Source organism: Triplophysa dalaica, chromosome 6, assembly GCF_015846415.1.
Source record: "Triplophysa dalaica isolate WHDGS20190420 chromosome 6, ASM1584641v1, whole genome shotgun sequence".
In the NCBI taxonomy this organism is placed as follows: Eukaryota; Metazoa; Chordata; class Actinopteri; order Cypriniformes; family Nemacheilidae; genus Triplophysa; species Triplophysa dalaica.
This window is the reverse complement of record NC_079547.1, coordinates 2,462,471-2,475,325: the sequence shown is the minus strand read 5'-3', so window position 1 is coordinate 2,475,325 and position 12,855 is coordinate 2,462,471. Positions and strand designations below refer to the sequence as shown.

General features: G+C 37.7%; 2 protein-coding genes across 2 annotated transcripts; one reads left to right on the top strand and one right to left on the bottom strand.

The window, feature by feature from the left end:
* Positions 1-133: 133 nt before the first annotated feature.
* On the bottom strand, positions 134-3,840 carry atg3 (autophagy related 3). The gene is made up of 12 exons (XM_056750957.1): positions 3,648-3,840; positions 3,195-3,236; positions 3,066-3,115; positions 2,692-2,762; positions 2,468-2,575; positions 2,159-2,208; positions 1,931-2,021; positions 1,812-1,846; positions 1,580-1,735; positions 1,344-1,471; positions 1,119-1,187; positions 134-967 (listed from the first exon to the last, which is right to left on the bottom strand). The coding sequence occupies exons 1-12, from the start codon at positions 3,717-3,719 to the stop codon at positions 886-888; spliced, it is 954 nt and encodes a 317-aa protein (XP_056606935.1). The 5' UTR covers positions 3,720-3,840; the 3' UTR covers positions 134-885.
* A 532-nt stretch (positions 3,841-4,372) lies between these two features.
* gpr161b (G protein-coupled receptor 161b) lies at positions 4,373-8,260 on the top strand. Its single transcript, XM_056750735.1, has 6 exons — positions 4,373-4,811; positions 5,499-5,944; positions 6,054-6,772; positions 6,946-7,053; positions 7,276-7,395; positions 7,513-8,260. Exons 2-6 carry the CDS (start codon positions 5,586-5,588, stop codon positions 7,761-7,763), a joined length of 1,557 nt encoding a protein of 518 aa, XP_056606713.1. The 5' UTR covers positions 4,373-4,811; positions 5,499-5,585; the 3' UTR covers positions 7,764-8,260.
* The last annotated feature ends 4,595 nt before the right edge of the window (positions 8,261-12,855 follow it).

The window sequence follows — 12,855 nt, the reverse complement described above, 5'->3', positions numbered from 1 at the left end:
GTCATTCAACAAAACAGTGTGCATGTGACCGTCCGCGCTCTTGAATGGTGCCCCCTAGCGGTATTTTTTTTAATAATTGAAATGCAATAACATTTTAATTCGTTTTGGAAACAGCATACTCAATAAAAACAAAAACTGTTTATAAAATGTTTTATTAATAAATGTACATTTTGTATATGTGCACAGGGCCATACAATTAAGAGCTGCTCACCGTCTTAAATGACGTTGAATGATGTTCTTTAGTTATCATTAAGAACTATGTTGTGCTGTTTACCCGTGGACCACAATAACATATTACACCCATTAAGCTTTTGCAATAGATTCAATAATTTGCATAAGAGCTTCCTTTTGTATTACTTCAACAATACACGGACAAGTTCAAAACCACACATACATTAATTATGATACGCACCAACAAATTTAAAGATATTTTCCACAACAATAGTGTGGCTCCGACATTCAGAGAACAACGTTGTGACAAGCTGTTCAAGTCAACACGTGATTTAAAGTTCAGCTCACATCTGAGAAGTGATACTGACCATACACATACCACCAAAATATTTTGACAGCCATTTATTTTTTTCTGTTAAAACTGAGAGTACGACTTGTTTCATGGTATATATCAAATAAAAATTGTAGGTTTAGGAAAGAGTTATTAAGAACATATGACAAACACAAAGAAGAAGCTGAAGAATAATTGAGAGAAGTGGATTTAAACGTTTGTGGCTGATCCATCCAAGACCCCCTCTCTGCGTTTCATAGAATTTATGAGATTCAAGAGTCTTTCCAAGGCAGTTTTGTTTTTACTTTCACACTGCTTTAACAGCCACTATTCGCATAATACAGTTAATATGAGGTCATAGTTATGGGCAGCCAAATGAAGAGTTACATGGTGAAATGCCTTGTGTAATCATATTCTATTGTAGGAATGACAGCCTGCACAAATTTCAAGAAAATCAAAAGATACCTGAAACAAGGAAGGTTAAGGAAAAAACTTCAGGTTCTACCATTTGTTTAGAATTTAACTATCAAACACAATGGGGACACTGTCTATTTGTTTATCTACAAGATGCTGATGATGTCAATCACATGTAGTAGGTTTCTACATTAAAGGATACATATGGACCCCAAGTTCGTTGCCTCCTTCTGCCACTGTCTCGATGATCTTTTTCATCACTTCTGCATGTCTGACAAATAAAAGAAATACATTGATACTTGGTACTTTGACAATAGATAATTTTGAAATGTTCATAACTAGATGTTAATAAAATGATAAAGATTCGCAAAGAGGTGGCATACTTAAAAATGACACTTGAGTTTGGAGTATTATTGCTTTCATTTACCTGCATGGATGCACAGAGCACATCGCAGGTGGAGGCAGGTTGGGGTGATTCTCAATGGTGACAGTTTTCTTTACGTGATCCTGACTGATATCTTCATACATCTGATCCACCGTCAGAGGCCGTCTGTCCTGAGAAAGAGCAAAGGACACAAAAAAATGACCTTTTATACTATTAAAACACAATGCCTGCAGAAAAGTTTTTCCATATGCCGAAACACTTATTGTCAGGGGAGTTACCTCATCGTATCCAAACAGCCATAGTCTTGGTGTCTGGTAATATTTATCATATGTGATATAGAGATCATAAGTTCTAGTCTGTAAGATTGAATCTTCTCCGCCAGCGTCCGTCTTACTTTTACTCATATCAGCGATTTTGGTTGTGTCAAGAGTGGCCTTAAGGCAAAAAAAGCTGAATTATTCCTATTCAAAAACATAATTTGCTGTAATTTCTGCGTGTATACTTCCTAACATCATCTGTCTCCAGAAGTCCACTCTCTTCATATTCTGAAACACACAATCCAGTTATACATGAAACAAATACACTGATGATGTGTAATGAAAAGAATGAAACAAAACATTTATGTGTACCTTCCATGTCTGCTGCTTCTGCTTCTGCTTCATCATCCTCATCATCACCGTTTCCACTTGCACCTGTCCTCACATTCATATTCATGCTGTCCTACAAACACACAAACACACACACACACACACACACACACACACACACACACACACAATCAGTATTTCTTTATATATATGTCTACTGTTAAATTAAACAATACAGTTTTTGAAATAGTTAACACTGAGCAGCATTACCTTATTATCCAATGAGATTTCCCGAACTGCTTCTGTCACCCCTGTCACACCTGGCAATATCAAGATGTCAATTGTTCTATTATTAACCCTTTCCTAGTGAAAATTTACAGACTGTCCTACTTGAGGAATTGGACATTTTCAAAAACAGAGGTTTGAAAAAATAAAATGGGATTTCATGCATTAGAAAACCAAAAGTTTAAATAGGTTAAATGATCTCTGGTGTATTGCTTCGAAAAGGGTCAGTAATGTTAAATACACCGTGCAAAAGCTTTTTTCCATGACACTGATTATTTAAAATGCGTTTCATACCAGAATTGTGATAAGTATCAACCCATCCTCCGTCACCATCATCCTCTTCTATAATGGCCTCAAGTTCATCCGAGTACTCCATCTGTTTACAGCGCTTGTAGCACGGCACTGCACCACAGATTTTCAAAGCAAAACAACAATTATAACCTGACAATTTCAACTTCACACATCATCATTCAGATTCTTATATTCGGTGAAACTGAACATGATTCTCACTTCCTTACCATTTCGGGTTAATAGAAACTGTTTGTCTTTGGGCAGATAGGGCTTCACCTTTGCTTCTTCCCCAGAGGCCCTGTTAAGGCACAAAATACATTCTGAATTTCGTAAAAAGCCTAACCTTTCTAAATGGAAAAAATGATGACTCTTGATGTAATTACTAATGTAAATGTATATTCAAGCTAATCATTTAAAATGTATGTACATCTATGTGTATGTATAACTGAAATGAGATCATTATTTTGAGTAAAGTTCTTTACAAAATGGATGAGTTGAACTAGAAACTGGATAAAAGCAGCCCAGACATATTAAATATACTAAAGTGAAAACAAAGTAGGTTTGTTAGTCTGGTGGAAGTGCATCTGAATTATGTTCTTGCCATTTCCATGTCGGGCAGTGATGAACCAGATGATCTCCAGCAGCAACAAACTACAAAGAACAAAATGTTGTTGTGCTTTAGCATACATTTTCTTTTTTAATAAAGTGCACATTTAAAACACACACTCACCTCCTCTGGAGTTATAACCCCAGTTTCCTTAAATTTAGATTCCTAAGGGGAAAACACAGTAAATAAAACATAAATAACATAAATAAACACACCACTTTGAATGAAGCTGTAACCGAGTAAGAATAGAATTAATGAAACATTTCACAAGGCTGCAATACATTTAAAGTTTAAGGTACCCTGTGGTAGAGGATCAAGAGTCTGTTTATTATAGGGACTATATTACCATAAAGACAAACAATGACACAATAATAAAAAATAATCTAATGTTTTTGTATAATGATCATAGTTCATATTTCAAGCAATTAAATCTTTTGATGGTTTATTATATTCGTACTATAATTAACTTTTTATGTGTAGGCTGACATCATAAATTTGGTCAAATGTTAAACACTAACAGAACCTCACAGTCTAAGCCATACAGACTGCAAATCATGCTAACGTTCCTCGTCTTACCTTCAAAACAGGCGTTAAAAACTCTGCCACCCCCAGAGCAGTGCCTTTCACCGAGTTAATAACGTTCTGCATGCTGCAACAAATCTCTCCAGGAAATATGAATCTGTTTGTGCTCAATATATTAGACTTTCAAAAAACAGACTCTTAAAGAATTTCACGGCTCCGAGCTCCACCACCCCACATGACCTAAATCATCTGATTGTCACTTCCGCATTCCAAATCTCGCGATGTTACAAGACATGCCCCCGTTCGCGTTTAATCACATTTCTTACGAATTGAATACACATCATTTAGTTTTATGAATGTATTTTCAGTTTTTATATTTTTACTTATGAAAATAAATTAATTTCAATAGTCAATTGGGTTTCAACACAATAATATAATTGTCAAAGTATATAACGTTAGATCAAAAAAAAGGGAAATTTATTTGGGAAATAAAACAATATTCGCATTCATACACAGTTTTGCTCCATTTGTTTATATTTTATTTTTCACGTTAAACGTCATGCCAACAAAACAAAAACCATAAAATAAAACCTTTCAGTTACGAGTTCGTTGCAAATTCCTGATAGAAAGCTCACGACTGCGCACACGCAGGGGGCGTGGCTCAAGTGCAGTTTGAACGTAGCTTATTGGTCAACCGTGGTCATATGACCGAGGTGACGTAACCTGCGGGAATCTTTAATCTTCTTTGGTGGTCTGAAGGCACATTCCGCAACAACAAAAGAACGCATTGATACTGTGTTGCAAATATTAAAGTTAAACATCCAGCATCCACTTCAACTCATGTGTTTGAGATGCTTTAAAAACATTTGATTGTTATTATACAAAAAACAAATATGTGACCATACACTATGATCACTAATTAACTGACATACAGAGTTTATATTGTACCACAACACCGCAGTGCTTTGATAATAATGTTAAAGTGATCAGTCATATTTAGCACTTTGTAATTGTATTTGAACTTTTTATATTACTTGTGTGTGGACAACTGAGAGACGGACCACACACAGACTAACATACAGGCTGGAAGAGACGGGACAGGAGTGATCCGCCATTGCGGTGCTTTCTGTCTCTCTTCATCAGAAACAAACTGCGAGTAAAGATTGAAACACCGACACAACTTGTTTCAAGAGACATTTAATGCGATCTTAAAGCGAGGTGAGTTAAGTACCGTCTTTGCGAAGTAACTTAAAAACCGTTCTCAGAAAAGAAGAATTATTTGAACTTTACATCTATCCGCGATTAAACCATTTGTTTTTTAACAGTTTGGAGTTTATTAAGTCAAATTAAATGTTGTGTGGAACTAAACTAAATAATTGTATACCATGGAAGATTTTTGAAAGTTTACTTTGACTTAATCGTAAGATGGTGGCATAAAACTTATTAGATTTAGCAAAACTGCCCTTAGGAAAATTAACCACGACTTTATTATAGTAAAAGTAAAGTAACAACGTTTTCGGCAGATATATTACAAACAATTTTCAATACAATGAGACAATACTAAATAAGGTGTTTTATTTCAAATAAAACCCCAACACGTCAATTATTGTTTAGTTTTTTATATGAAGAGGCGGAGAATTGTCTATTCATTACATTTAGTCTATTCAAAGTATAGATAAACCTAAATGTTTTGTTTTTTATTGTTTTTTTTGTGTACCCGCTCATATGACCATCCTCCGTGACACACAAGACACACAAGAAACACATGAAAGAAGTTTTTTAGGACTAGCTTCAGTCCCTGTTTATTTCTATTGTATAAAATAATCCATTCTTTTTGTGTTCAACGGGAATAGCTGTGGGTTTTAAGTGCACGATTTCTAACCAAGTATGTTTCTTTTGTTTCAGAAATCTTTGTGAGATGCCCAAGAAATGGATCTACGGCCCGTGCAGACATATCGTTGCTCTCCATTCGGATGATACAGCATCCTTACCATGAACACCAGCCGCAATGAAACATCGCTGGCGAATGTCACAGACCTGGGATACGGCCGGACTTGGGTGGTGGAGTCTGTTGTCATCCTAATAATCACTCTGTTCGTGTGTCTGGGTAATCTTATCGTTGTGGTGACCCTGTATCGAAAGCCCTATCTCCTGACACCGAGCAATAAGTTTGTGTTCAGCCTGACGCTGTCTAACCTCCTTCTGTCCGTTCTGGTTCTGCCGTTTGTGGTGGTCAGCTCTTTTAATGGGGAATGGCTGTTTGGTGTGGTGTGGTGTAATTTCACAGCACTGCTGTATCTGCTCATCAGCTCTGCCAGCATGCTGACTTTAGGAGCCATTGCCATCGACAGGTGAGGAGTTTTATGAAATGGGTTGTTTGCTTACCAACATTCTTCAAAATATCTCCTTTTGTGTTGTGCGGAAGAAAGAAAGTCACACTATTTTCTTGTGTTCTATCAGGTACTATGCAGTGTTATTCCCTATGGTTTACCCTGTTAAGATCACTGGAAACCGTGCCGCAGTGGCCATCTTCTATCTGTGGTTGCATTCTCTAGTGGGTTGCCTTCCACCTCTATTCGGGTGGTCCGCGTTCGAGTTCGACCCTTTCAAGAAGACGTGCTCGGTGGCTTGGCATCGCGAACTTGGCTACACTGCATTCTGGGTGGTGTGGTGCTGTCTGATTCCGCTCTGTGCCGTGTTGGTGTGCTACAGTCTCATCTTCCGCGTGGCTCGGCTCAAAGCCCGCAAGGTGCACTGCGGGACGGTTGTAGTATCCCAGCTGCCCTCGTCGTCCAATAAGAACGACCGAAAGAACTCCACTGCCTCTGTTTCTTCCATCGGCAGCCGTAGAGGCATGATTTATGCCGGCAGCCAGTGTAAAGCACTGGTCACCATTTTAGTGGTTGTTGGCACTTTCTTGTTGACATGGGGTCCATTTGTCATGGTGATTTGCGCAGAAGCAGTGTGGGGGAAAGGAAGCGTGTCTCCCGGACTGGAAACGCTGGTGACCTGGCTGTCATTCGTCAGTGCCGCGTGTCATCCTCTCATATACGGGCTGTGGAATAAAACCGTTAGGAAGGAGCTGCTCGGCATGTGCTGCGGTGACCACCACTACAGAGAATCATTCGTCAGTCGTCACAGGAAGTCCCGCCTCTTTAGCATCTCCAATCGAATCACAGGTGAATGTATTTTCATGGGGACTTAACTGACAAAAATCTGAAACTGTTGTGGACTTGCATACAGACTCGAATCAAACCTATGGCGTCGGTTTCATCGGCACACTGCTGTACATGTAAAAAAACAGAGACACCACACGTGTAATGTGCTGAATTTAAACATTTCTGTTTTGCAGATCTCGGTATGTCCCCACATCTGACAGCCATGCTTGCGGGTGGAGGTCAGCTTTTAGGTGCCGGGAGCAGCACAGGAGACACCGGCTTCAGCTTTTCCCAGGACTCAGGTGTGTGTAAAAGTGTTTTTAAATCAAATTCAACTTTAACCTTTTTTACTTATTAAACTTATTTCTCTTTTTTTAATTATTTTTCTAGGCAAGTTTTTGTATAAATAAAAAGCAACAGAAAAAATCAGAAAAGAACATTTTGAAACAGTTATTGTTATATTCATTTTAAAATCCACACGTTTATTATCTAAGTTGTTTTATTTTGTAAATATTACTCTGCAGGTACAGATATCATGTTGCTTGATAACTGTTCAGAGTTTCCAGAAACCTCGCACTACAGTGCTTCATTCAACAAACAAAGATGCTCCGTCATGTTTGAGGACCAGGTGGACCATTCGAAAGGTATAATGAACTTACAATCATCAATACATGCATTTCTGTAAGAACAAAAAAACACTTGGTCTGCAGTTTTAATTTGATAAAGCTCTAATTTGTAGATTTTAATTTATTTTTGACCAGGTGAAGATCAGCCCCAGTGCCTGGTGAAGGCGGAGATACACCAGGCGATTGACAGCTTTGCGTCCAGCATGGCTAAAGCCATAGAAAGCGATGCCAAACTTTTTTTGATTGACAGTATTTCATCATGTCAGCCCACAGAAAGAGACTTGCACTACCCGGACGCTCAAAGGGTCCGCCTGGAGAGTATGGATGAGGGAATTGTAAACGATGACAAAGATGAGGAAGATGAAATTGAGGAAATTTGTGCATGAAGTTGATCGATGTATTGATATCTGCAATATTCATGCAAATAACAAAGACCCGTTTCGTTCTCGGCTTTAAATATATATTTCGTTGTGTCATGTTTTACCACGTGGCCTTTACTGCATGTCTGAATGGATACGGATGTGTTCGTAACCTTTAGACCAGCCATAACTGTATTTATGAACCACTGTCCAGAATCAGTTCACTTTTGTTCTGAAACACTGCTTGAGCTTTGACAACATTTTTCTTTCTACTCTGGTTTTTAAAAATAAGGTCATACATTTCCACAGTGAATGTTTTTGCATTCTTAAAATTGTCAAAAGATTATATTTCAGACGGAAGGGTAAAAATTCTCATTCATAATGATGTACAATCGTTTGGAATATAGCTTGGAATGTAGTCCTTTTATTACAATATTTCAAGATGTAAACATTGTGTAATATTTCATTATTTGTAGCACTATTGAAATAATGTAATTTAAATGAAGAGTTATTCGTCTCTCATATCAAAACCACCTTTCTTATTAAACTGAACCTGTTACTTGTAAAGTAATGGATTTCATCCAACTTTGGTGCAGAGAGAAGTTTGTCCAAACATGTATCTTCAAACAAGCTGAATTCCTTCAGGATATATTGGTTTAAAGATAAAAAATGATTAGCTGACTTTGTGCGTTTGTTTCTACAAACACGATAATGTAAAAAAGACTTAACTGCGACCTGTTGAAATGCAACTCTAATATTCATTATGGCAAATACACAACACACAAAAGGTTAACACAATTCATAATTGCATCATTTTTAAATAATCTTGCAACGGGAAACATTTCTAGTTTTGAAAGTACTTGATGGCAAAAAAAACATTGAACTAATTTTTACGCTTGATGTAAGCCGTCACCTTCAAGCTGGCCCATCCATTAGGCCAACCGGTGAAATTGTTATTGCTTTGGGTTCCTAATGGTCAGGTAATTGATTTGAGGCATGTGTTCATTTTATTTCATTAAAATCAGGGGTACATTATCTGACACCAACATTCTTAGTTGTCATAATACGCTCCCCTGCTGTAGCTGGCAAAGTTTTGCCTTGATGGGATTCACCCCTTAGCAGACCCATCCAAACTGATGTAGTGGTTAGTGATTTTGGGTTTGTGATTCAGTTTTTCTCATCCGAGAGCAACATTCCAGGGTCTGATTTGGTCTTGATTTTTTTATGGGAAAATAAAGAATATAGGATACCAACTGTGGATTATGAACCAATACACATCATATGACATTAAATAAATCAATTCAAATCCTCTGGCTAGAGTCCCACCTACTTGCAGATGGCTCCGCCCTCCGTTTATATCTCACTTTTCTATAGTGTCTGTGAGCGGCCAGCAGTCTTTGCATTAAGGATACACAGAATTACCTCCAGAGGGAGACAAACATTCTTAAATCCCTCTTAAGCCACACTAAACACAACCAAATGTGAGCGTTTGGCATCATGCGCAACCAAAATAAGGGTTTAGTTTGATCATTATTTCAAAACGATTTAATGCAGGCGGGGAACCCTGTCCATATGAATCTACTGAATTGTACAGATTACTTGTTAACTAAATCATTTCTCTTGTCCACTCTGATTCCTGATGTCCAAAAGTTGTGAAGCATGTCTAAAAACCTTAGGTGTTTGGTGCTGTTCTGTATGTAACAGATTTGAGAAATATTATCCATATCAGTTAAAATCATATGAGCTTTTATTTCAAAGGGGTCATATGACACGGCTAAAAAGAATATTATCTTTTGTTTTGGATGTAATGTAATGTGTACACAGGATTTAAGGTTAAAAAATGCTGTATTTCCACATACTCCTCTTTGCCCCGCCTCTCTGAAATGTTCAGATTTTTAACAAAGCTCATGGCTCTGAAAGCGAGATGTGCTATGATTGGCCAATTAACCAGTGCGTAGGGATTGGTCGAATACTGCAAGCGTGTGACGAAAATTGAACGCCTCTTACCATATTTGGAACTTCAGGCACCAAAGCAATTGTACTGACAGGTACACCCACCTTATTTGCATATACATTTGGGAGGTCCTTGTCATATCATACCACGAACTGACGTAGATTTGTGTAGGTGTGTTTACACGAGGCGTTTCAGGCAGGTCTGGGTGAGCATTCGCTTTTACATAGAATGCATCTTTTGTTCCCACACTTTCATTTTTGTAATTTTACATGTCTAATACATGCAATTTATAACACACCAAAGACAGAAAAACACGTATTTGCACCAAATGACCCCTTTAAGGTTGTAAGAGTGACAGGAGGTCTCTGAGGAAACAATAGACAGTGTTGTGGATCTTTCTTTTGTTGTCAGAAATGAGAAATTATCTGTCTGCTCTTCACCATCCCTACTGACTCCTCATTCCTGATAAACCGAGAACGACTCTTTCCCCTCAAGAAGACAACCGGCCCAGTAAAATGTTATAAGACATTCGTCACAGCAACAGTTTTATTACAGTTATCTGCTCTTAAAAAGAAACAATGTTTCATCTACTGTAAGTGCATTTAACCCTCTGAAGGATTCATTTTAGTATGAGATTTTAATAAAACCTCAAACATTTCTCATAAAAAAAGAGTTGCAGTCAATCATGTTTTCTTTTCATGTGTAAATTTAATTTTAAGCTTGAAGATATTTGACCCAACCAAGGGAGAGTGTATTTGTAGTGTAGGTTTGGGAATGAAGAGAATATTTTGTTCCCGTAATAAACAAAGTCTTATCTTGATCGGATTCATCTTAGAAATCAACGCAGGTTTCGATTTTCTTTCACACAATAAGAAACCTAATAAAAGCACTGATATGTGTGAACTTTATTTATATAACTAGTTCAATTCTCAGTCATGGTAGATGTCTTTCATCATTGTTAGTTTTCTGAAAAAAAATCTCTGGATGGATGGACAGATTACAGTGTCTCTATTATCTACAGTGCTATACTTTTAAATTTGCTGTTGGTTAAACAATTACAATTGAGGAGGTCAACACTACCTGGGGAGAACTATCCGTCAACATTCACAATCCCACCTCATTAAAAATGCATACATTTGTTCAGTGGCTCTACTTATATCAAACAAAGTGGTGAACTGGTCCATGCTAAAGAGTTAAACTTTGACCCCATAGGTGGGTAAGGCTTGATGAATTGAGATTTTAATTGGGTCATTCAGTCAGTATGAATGACCTCAAGCACCCCTGTTTGACAGTTCCTGGAACAGCCAAATGAGTGCCATCACAAAGGTGATGAACTACACAGAGTTAGGGGCAAATATGTGTTTTTTTTCATCATGAAAAATGTAACATTTTGAAGGCCTGTCTTATTAAATTTATCTTCATGTCATATTTATAATGAATAAACTCAACTGGTGATATAATAAAAGGTATATTTAAGGCAGAATCAACTCGCTTATATTTGGCATTGCATCATTTCAGTTTCTTAGAAAACACTATTTGGTCTCGTTCCTCCATCTTCTCACCCAATATTTGACTTCTGACTCCCGTACTTCTCACACGATGCATTGGAAAGTGAAGATGGAACAAATAAGGTGGCTATTTCAGTCTTCTGTGGTCTGGAAGGGCGGTTTCTTCTGCATCCATCTTCCTGAGCAGGTGAAAAATTAATTAGGGACACATGGCCGGTGTCGCTGGAAGCGAATAGAAGGATGCATAAATGATCAGGAAGGACAGCTGCCTGTCACCTTAACAAAAGCCACGGTGAGCTGCTCATTAATGCCATTTATAGATTTGTCAGGGGAATATGCCAAAGTAGACCGTAATGCAAGATGTAAACAACACTGGTCCAGATGTACTTTGTTCATTTAATGTACATTAAATGAATAATTTAAAGGAACAGTTCACCCAAAAATGATCATCATCATTTACTCATGCTCGGGTTGTTCCATGTCTGTATGAATGTCTTTGTTTAAATGAACACAGAGAAAGATATTTGAAAGAATGCTTGTAACCAAACAGTTCTTGGACACCCTTGACTACCATAGTAAAAAAAATTGCTTTATCTATTGAAAACAAAAGAAGATATTTCGAAGAACGCATAGCAAACACATCTGGGGCCCCTCTGACTAGCATTGTCATTTTTCCAACTAAAGCTCTTTCCGATTCTGAAAAAAAAGAACAATCAAACCCGGTGTTGTTGTCCAAGTTGACAAGCTCTTTTGAATACTCTCTATTGGTCAAACGTAAAGGTTGACCAAGAGTACTGGTTTACGAAAATCAATGTTTTCTGGAAAGTTGACATACTGTGGTGTGATGCTATACAATTTGTGCTCATTTAAAACTGCTGTGTGATTTAAATAAGATTTAAGCATGCAGGAAAGACACTAACAGGTAAGGTTTGGTTAAAGTCAAAACCCGAGGCAGCTTGGGAAGTGTGCTAGTTGTGCTTTATGCAAGAGCCTTATTATAAATGTGCCTAAGCATAGAATGAACATTCTTATGTGGGAACAGGTCACTGAAGCATCTCTATAAAGTCCCAAAGCAGCAGGCCCTGTCATTCCCCAACGAGATCAGGCCTTTGAGAAACGGCTCTAGTGGGTCACATTATCCATTATTGTGGTCCATATTCATGAGAATCTCTGCTTCCCCTCCACTGTTATTTCTAACCTACTTAATGTTGTTCTTGAACTAAAAGTGCATTGACTTTGTTAATACAATGATACTGTTTGAATAGAATTATTTGTTCAGAAGGATCTGTGGCAAACAACACACTATTGCGTAAGCAACACATACATACATAAAGTATGGTCTTAGAAGGGAGACATCAAATGCAGCTTTTGAATCGAGTGGTTGGATTGCCTCATTCAGAATTTCCTTTTCTTTTCATCCGTCTTAATTTTATTTCAGAGCTCGCTGGTCTATTTTGGGAGCCCATTTCTTGACGTTTTAGGGGATTATAGTTGTGAGTCTGGCAGTTAATGCAGAAGCTCAGCCGCCCGTCTGTGCATGACCACATACAACTCACCAGAGACCAAACATAACCAAACTATCGGCACACATCAAACACCGCACACCCAAAACTTACGATTCTTAACTAGCTTAAGCAGAAGGGTTTGAAAGAAGGAG